Below are 8,062 nucleotides of genomic sequence, written 5' to 3'. Positions count from 1 at the left end.
AGGCCTGGTTCGGTCACGGCTCCCGCACGCAGTCGCTCGAGCACTGGGCAGGACGTGCTGCTCACAATCTGTGCCCTCCATAAGAGGCAGTGATAAAACTATTGACGGGGAAGGGCGGGAAGTGGGGGGGAGATCTGGGGCCCACTGGGGGTGGGGCCAAGCCTGGCCACAACCTCCCTAGGGCATCGTAAACGCGTGCCTCAGAGGATGTCAATGCATGGACAACGGATAAAACGCGTCAACAGAGAACTCCTATACGGAGAACTCAAATCAATTCTAGAAAGCCAACACTGTGGTAGGAAAAACAAGCCAAAATAAGAACAGTGATGCTATAGTTGGGTCGTTTACCAAAAGATAAATGACACTTTGATGGCCAGGCCAGCCTTGCCCTTTTATCAAAGGAGGATCCGAGCCAGGACTACGTTTCCATTTCACTGGACAATCCCATAATCCTTGTGGTGGGGGCAGGCGCTGTCATTAAAGCCAGTTTGGCCAAATCTACCTAAAAATATTATGTTTGATACTTCAATCCAGCGACTCCTCCCTCTGCTGGGAATTCACCCCTGAACACATCTGCATAAACTCACAACGTCAGGCTCGGCATGGACAGCCACTTTTTTTTTTTTTTTTTCTGAAGCTGGAAACGGGGAGAGACAGTCAGACAGACTCCCGCATGCGCCTGACCAGGATCCACCTGGCACGCCCACCAGGGGGCGACGCTCCGCCCACCAGGGGGCGATACTCTGCCCCTCCGGGGGGTCGCTCTGTTGCGACTAGAGCCACTCTAGCCCCTGGGGCAGAGGCCAAGGAGCCATCCCCAGCGCCCGGGGCCATCTTTGCTCCAATGGAGCCTCGCTGAAGGAGGGGAAGAGAGAGACAGAGAGGAAGGAGAGGGGGAGGAGTGGAGAAGCAAATGGGCGCTTCTCCTGTGTGCCCCAGCCGGGAATCGAACCCAGGACCTCTGCACGCCAGGTCGACGCTCCACCACTGAGCCAACCGGCCAGGGCCAACAGCCACTTTTTTTGTGCTGTCTATGGGAACAGACCGCAGGTGCAAAAGCCCAGAGGCTAGAAGGTTGCCTTGGGGAAAGAAGGAGGTGAAGTGGCCATCCTGTGTCCTCTTTCACAGTTCCATCCGCTTAAGCGTGAGGGTATGCAGGTGTGGATGGCAAGATCCAACTAGAGTGGATCTCACAGCTTCGGGGCGCGGATGAGACTCTGATCAGATCCCTCAGGCCCTGCGTCCTGCTCCACCCTCCCCGACCTCCGCAGCCAGAGCCCAGCCCAAGGCCTGGTACTTGTAGGAGGGCGGGGGGGGGGGGGGGGCTTCTTGAATGAGTTACTGGCGAGGGCAGCGGGGTAGGCCCGGGAACCTTGTTGGACAGAAGTAGCAGGGGCCCGGGGTCTTCCTGAAGGAGGAGGTGGGCGTGGCGCTGGGAGTTTGCGAGAATGCGCATCCTACGCTGCGTGCCCGGAGCCACCGGGGAGCGCGGAAGGCGGGGCGGGCGGCGCCGAGAAACAGCGGTTGAGGGCAAGCGGCGACGCAAGGGAAGCTGAGCTGGCCGCCACCACCAAGCAGCCCTCCAGCGGTCTGTGCAACCGTTAGTCTGTGTGTCCTCCGCGGATCGGCGGTGGGTCCCGTGGACAAACCCATGCAGCCGCGTAGCGAGCGCCCGGCCGGCAGGACGCAAAGCCCGGAGCACGGCAGCCCGGGGCCCGCGCCCGAGGCTCCGCCGCCGCCACCGCCGCCACAGCCGCCGGCGTGAGTGGGCCAGAGGGCTGGGAATCGTGAGCCGGGCCAGGGACTGAGTGGGTCTTGGAAGGAGGGAGGGAGAGGCGCGCGCTGATTCTGGCAGGCTGCCCGGAGGGGGCGGCCTCGGCGCCCAGCAAGTGGTAGGTTCATTCTGCCCCCCCCCCCCATCCGTTTATCCGCGCACACGGAGGACTCAGGGTAGGCCGTCCAGAGGTGGCTGCTCCCGGAGACTGTCCCCTCATGCAGCCCTTGAATCATGGCTGCACAGATCACAGACTCTGGCCGCTTGTCTGCTGAGTGGAGGGTGGGCAGGGGTCAAGAGGGCTGCCGCTCTTGAGGGTCAAGTGAGGTCACACCTGCTGGTGGGCTGTAGGGGTCCTCTTCAGAGCTGTCTGACACCACTGACCAGTTTCACCTCTGCACTTCCTGTGTACCAGCCCAGGCTGAGGACACCGATCTCCAGTAGGGGCCCGGGAAGGGTGGCCAGCGATGGACAGAGGAAAACCTGGTTCTGATGGGGGGCACCTAGGCAGTGTGGAATATGGTGCCTGAGAAGGGGTGGGCAGAGGAAGCAGTACAGGTTCAATACTGCGACCTCATGAGAGAAGGTGGGAGGCTCCTGGAAGTGGGGGAACAGAGTGGGGTAAGCCCAGGCCGCAGAGGAAGTTTTTGATGGGCGCAGGTATGGGCCCTGGGGGAAGGAGTGGCCTCCTGGGTGCCCTGGCCCTGCCCAGACAGACCCTAACCTGACATTGCCCATTGGCAGCCCTGAGGCAGAGCGTGCACGGATCCGACAGGCTCGGCCCACAGCTCCCATGGAGGGTGCCATGCAGCTGCTGAGCCGTGAGGGCCATACAGTGTCCCACAACTCCAAGCGGCACTACCATGATGCCTTCGTGGCCATGAGCCGCATGCGACAGCGAGGCCTCCTGTGTGACATTGTTCTGCACGTGGCCGCCAAGGAGATCCGAGCTCACAAGGTGGTGCTGGCTTCTTGCAGTCCCTACTTCCACGCTATGTTCACAAGCAAGTACCACCCCACCCTGTGAGCACTGGGGGGCTCTGTGGGTCTCTCCGGTGGAACTGGTCTGACCTACTGTCCCCACAGATGAGATGAGTGAGAGCCGCCAGACGCACGTGACGTTGCATGACATCGACCCTCAGGCCTTGGACCAGCTGGTGCAGTTTGCGTACACAGCTGAGATAGTCGTGGGTGAAGGCAATGTGCAGGTGAGACTGCCTCACTCCCGTCCTGTCCTCTGACTGCTCTGCCTCAGTTCTCCTTGCACCTGTTTCATTGTCCCTGCTCCCCTGGCCTTCTCTCCCACCTCACCCACAGACTCTGCTCCCAGCCGCCAGCCTTCTGCAGCTGAACGGCGTCCGTGACGCCTGCTGCAAGTTCCTGCTGAGTCAGCTCGACCCCTCCAACTGTCTGGGCATCCGGGGCTTCGCCGACACGCACTCGTGCAGCGACCTACTCAAGGCGGCACACAGGTACGTGCTGCAGCACTTCGTGGACGTGGCCAAGACCGAGGAGTTCATGCTGTTGCCACTGAAGCAGGTAACATGTCAGCTGGGGCACAGCCTGGACTGTGACCCAGTCCCTGGACCCCCAAATAGCACCCAGCCCTTGGACCTCTGGCCCCCATCATTTGGGCCCTTAAAACCTAGGCTTCTGCCCCTCAACCCTTATTCATAGCCTCTGAGCCATGTTGCAGTCCCACCACTCATCCGTTGCTCCTTCCTTATCCTCATCTTCTGACCCCACCCAAGCCTTCTCCTTTGGTTTCTAACCACATCTCTGCCTAAAACCCCAGTCCCTGATTCCACCTCCCAGGATTGCTCTGGGCCTGGGCCCCAGGAACCGGATCTGTGGCTCCTGACCCTGCTTGGCCCCCCCCTAATAGGAGCACTGGGCCCCCGTTGGACTCTTCCTCCCAGGCACTTTCAGGACTCCATGGGCCCCCAAGACCCTACCCAGATCTCAGGTCTGAGGGTCCCCACCCCCAGGTGCTGGAACTGGTCTCTAGTGACAGCCTGAACGTGCCTTCAGAGGAGGACGTCTATCGTGCCGTCCTGAGCTGGGTCAAGCACGACGTGGATGCTCGGAGGCAGCATGTCCCACGGGTGAGCCCAGCCCCTTAGCTGTCTCCTCTGTCTAGAAGGGAATGCAGTGTCTGAGGGCCTGGGGTGTGCCTGGGCTACCCTGGGTCCAGGGATATCACAGGGGTGACGTAGGCACACGTTTCAAGAAGTGTCCGATGCACAGGTGGACAGGTATTGGGGGTGTCTCACTGCTAGGATAAAGTGTGCCCATGTGTTCTACCTGCTGCCTGACTGTCACCCTGCACCCCAGCTGATGAAGTGTGTGCGTCTGCCTCTGCTGAGCCGGGACTTCCTGCTTGGCCATGTGGATGCTGAAAGCCTGGTGAGGCACCACCCTGACTGCAAGGACTTGCTTATCGAGGCCCTCAAGTTCCACCTGCTGCCAGAGCAGAGAGGAGTCCTGGGCACTAGTCGCACACGGCCCCGACGCTGTGAGGGTGCTGGCCCTGTGCTCTTCGCTGTGGGTATGCCCACCTGTCCTGTCCCCCCATGACTGGTTTCCCCACCTTCCCTTCCTCTCCCCTCACATCTCTGTCCTGTGTCTTCTATCCATGAGCCTAGCACCAACCCACCTTCCTGTCTTGGTCACATCCTGCAACCGCCTAATGCCTGCTTCTCGTCTGCCTATGGAAGACCCTGTGTGGTGTGACTCACTCACAAATCCCCATCTCCACCCTTGGAGCCCATCCCTTTGGCCTCCCTCTGTGCCAGAGCCCCCATCCCCTTGCCTCCCTGGGCCCTTCATCCTGCCCCATCACCTCCCCATCCCTAGGTGGCGGGAGCCTGTTTGCCATCCATGGAGACTGTGAAGCCTATGACACACGCACTGACCGCTGGCACGTGGTGGCCTCCATGTCCACACGCCGAGCCCGGGTGGGTGTGGCGGCAGTTGGGAACCGGTTGTATGCAGTGGGCGGGTAAGCATGAAAGCTGCTCTCGGGTCAGGGGTCGGTGTGTGCCCATGGGGCCAGCCCTGACCAGCAGTGGACCCCTCTCCTAGTTACGACGGAACTTCAGACCTGGCCACCGTAGAGTCGTACGACCCTGTGACCAACACCTGGCAGCCTGAGGTGTCCATGGGCACGAGGCGCAGCTGCCTGGGTGTGGCTGCCTTGCATGGGCTCCTGTATGCAGCCGGTGGCTACGATGGGGCCTCCTGCCTCAACAGGTAGTGGTGGGGGTCAGAGAGCAGGGTGGCCTTTCAGGAGGGGCTCTGCAACAGGTGTGGCTGCATCAGGACTACAGAGGTCATACCTTGAGGGGAGCAGAGAGGGACCCTGCCTGACTCAAGTCCCTGAGGCTGTTTCATCTGTGCCAGCCCACATGCCCCTTCTGTTCCTCTTGGGTCCTTCCCACCAGGCTGTGGTCTGGGCCCGGGTGGACACTTTCACAGGACCCCCCAGGCAGGCAGGGGCCCGTGCACACCCAGCAGGCCTGCTTCCTCCTCCAATGTGCCTCTTGGGTCAGTCTCACTGACATCCCAGCACATATTTCAGTCATTCTACAGGGAAGGGCAGGTCCTGGCCTGCTATTGCTCAAGGTCAGCAGTGGCCCTGTTGTCCCCAGTGCTGAGCGCTATGACCCCCTGACGGGAACATGGACGTCCATCGCTGCCATGAGCACCCGAAGGCGATACGTTCGTGTGGCCATGCTTGGTGGGTGACAGGGCTTGCTTGCTGTAGTGCCCTCTCCTGTGTATGGGGTCTCCCCACCTTGGAGACCCCACACAGAACAGGCACACCATGGGCATGTTGATTCCCTGCAGATGGCAACCTGTACGCCGTGGGTGGTTATGACAGCTCATCACACCTGGCTACTGTGGAGAAGTATGAGCCCCAGGTACGAAACACCCCAACCACAGATGTTCCCCTTCCTGAGGGCTGCCTGGGGTCCTCACTCCGCCCACCCACATCTGCCAGAGCATCAGCCCCTTAGACCTGTCTCCCGCTCCGCACACCCCGCTCACACCCACCCCGGAATGAGGTCTTCTCTGTGGAGGTGGAGGGAGGCTGGTGGTGGGTCTATCCTCAGAGTGCCCTCACCACAGGTGAACACGTGGACGCCGGTAGCCTCCATGCTGAGCCGGCGCAGCTCAGCTGGTGTGGCGGTGCTGGAAGGGGCTCTCTATGTGGCCGGCGGCAATGATGGCACCAGCTGCCTCAACTCTGTGGAGAGATACAGCCCCAAAGCTGGGGCCTGGGAGAGTGTGGCACCCATGAACATCCGGAGGTGCGCTGTGCCACCCCCCACAGGCTGGCAGTGGGCCCCTGTCACCACCACAGCGGGTTTGCTCCCCTGAGACTGACTGACGTGTGTCTCATCCCTGCATGGTATGCCTGCCTCCCTCCCATGCCCCCTGGAACACTTCCCTGACCCCAGCTCCAGGAGGCCCTGCCGCAGAGGCTCCTCCCATGGCCCCACCCCCAGAGGCTTCTACATGGGCCTCTGGCCCCACCCTCATGGCTCACACCTGCCTCCCCCATCCCCAGGAGCACGCACGACCTGGTGGCCATGGACGGCTGGCTGTATGCTGTGGGGGGCAATGACGGCAGCTCCAGCCTCAACTCCATCGAGAAGTACAACCCCAGGACCAACAAGTGGGTGGCTGCGTCCTGCATGTTCACGCGGCGCAGCAGTGTGGGCGTGGCAGTACTCGAGTTGCTCAACTTCCCTCCTCCGTCCTCGCCCACGTTGTCGGTGTCCTCCACCAGCCTCTGACCCAGGGCCTGACTGCAGAGAGGCTGGGCCTCGCAGCTTCCCACATGCCTTAAGCCCCACACAGGGCCCCAGCGCTTCCCACCCCTCGACCATGTGTCGGGGTTGGATTCTTTGGCCCCCACCAGGGTCATCCTGCACCGTCTGTCCACATTTCTGTGCGTCGAGGCCACCCATTTCTGTCTTCATTCCTTGGTGTTCGTTTATATGTGTACCATTTATTTACGCGTTTATTTATTCAGTATTTATTGATCGATGAACAGTGCTGCAGCTACCAGTTCATACGTTTACTCTGGAAGTATCCTGTGTCTCTGGGACCAAACTGCCGTCCTGGGTACCTTTTGCCCCACGGGGGCCTCCAGGGAGTGATGAGAGTAGACACTCTCATTGTCTGTGGGTCAGGGCCAACTTGGACTTTGCAGACCTGGAGGGACCAAGGGGTAGAGGCAGAGCAGCCTGCCAGGCTGGGTGGGGGCAGCCTTCTGAGCAGGTGCAGACTCCCCAGCCTTCGCTTTGCACACCACCCTTGCCTCTGGAGGCAAGGTACACTCCCATGGAGAGCGTGAAGGGGGCTTCCTACTGTGGACGTGGTATCTCTTCTGGATCCTGCACTGAGCTGGGCACACGTGTGCCACAGATCCCTCACAGCAATATGAGCCAACTTGAACAATAAACATGTTTCTTGGGCTCTGGGCCTGAGTCCAAGTGTGCATCTCTGCCTTTTGGGGTCCTTCCTGATGGGGAAGGTCTGGGGGCAAGCATACAGCTGGGGCTGAGGTACTGTGTTGGCTGCTGGGCCTTGGAGGCAGCACAGTCACACCCAGTGGGTGCAGAGCTGTGATGTCCTGGATGTTGTTGTTGTTTTTTTATTATTCATTTTTGGAGAAGAGAGGGAGAGACAGAGGGAGAGAGAGAGAGAAGGGGGGAGGAGCTGGAAGCATCAACTCCCATATGTGCCTTGACCAGGCAAGCCCAGGGTTTCGAACTGGCAACCTCAGCATTTCCAGGTCTACACTTTATCCACTGCGCCACCACAGGTCAGGCCTGTGATGTCCTGGATGAATACTTGACCATGACCTTGTCAGCCTGCTCCTGAGAGTCCCTCAATTGCCCCTGTCTCGCCCCAGGCTCATCATGACTGTACCAGACCTGCTGGTACGGTTGTAGCTTCCTCTCTGGATTCTGGTTAAGCCTGTGGGACCCTGACCTTGGCCCCTTGACCTGGAGTGACATATGAGCCAAGGCGGGAGATGTGGCTGGGTAGGGTCCTGGCTTCCCTCTCTCCCATGTTGTACACACCCCCTTACAGTCACTGGTGACTCAGATTGGCATTGAGGTGGAAACAGGATGTATGCTCACATGGGGTGCCTCAAAGGGGGTCCCTGGGCTCTCCAAGCTCTAGCCCCAGACACTCTAGCCTAAGTTCAGGCAGGCCACACCCTCAGGGGCCAGGCCTTTGAGGCCCCTCCTGTACAGACCAGAGGCTGAG

The 8,062-nt window shown here is 60.3% G+C and overlaps 1 protein-coding gene across 3 annotated transcripts; it reads left to right on the top strand.

The window, feature by feature from the left end:
• The first annotated feature begins 1,502 nt into the window (after positions 1-1,502).
• On the top strand, positions 1,503-7,272 carry KLHL17 (kelch like family member 17). 3 transcript variants are annotated; one of them, XM_066270771.1, is made up of 12 exons: positions 1,503-1,761; positions 2,519-2,778; positions 2,861-2,982; positions 3,092-3,313; positions 3,694-3,879; positions 4,109-4,322; positions 4,631-4,775; positions 4,859-5,026; positions 5,425-5,513; positions 5,624-5,697; positions 5,906-6,188; positions 6,348-6,477. In XM_066270771.1, the coding sequence occupies exons 1-11, from the start codon at positions 1,652-1,654 to the stop codon at positions 6,155-6,157; spliced, it is 1,842 nt and encodes a 613-aa protein (XP_066126868.1). In that variant the 5' UTR covers positions 1,503-1,651; the 3' UTR covers positions 6,158-6,188; positions 6,348-6,477. The 3 variants fall into 3 exon arrangements, with proteins under 3 accessions (XP_066126868.1, XP_066126866.1, XP_066126867.1); XM_066270769.1 differs by having other exon boundaries at positions 1,505-1,761; positions 5,906-6,087; positions 6,348-7,272; XM_066270770.1 differs by having other exon boundaries at positions 1,506-1,761; positions 3,763-3,879; positions 5,906-6,087; positions 6,348-7,272.
• Positions 7,273-8,062: the final 790 nt, after the last annotated feature.

Source organism: Saccopteryx bilineata, chromosome 3 (genome assembly GCF_036850765.1).
Source record: "Saccopteryx bilineata isolate mSacBil1 chromosome 3, mSacBil1_pri_phased_curated, whole genome shotgun sequence".
NCBI lineage: Eukaryota > Metazoa > Chordata > Mammalia > Chiroptera > Emballonuridae > Saccopteryx > Saccopteryx bilineata.
The sequence above is the reverse complement of the archived record's forward strand: the minus strand, read 5'-3'. Positions and strand labels throughout refer to the sequence as shown.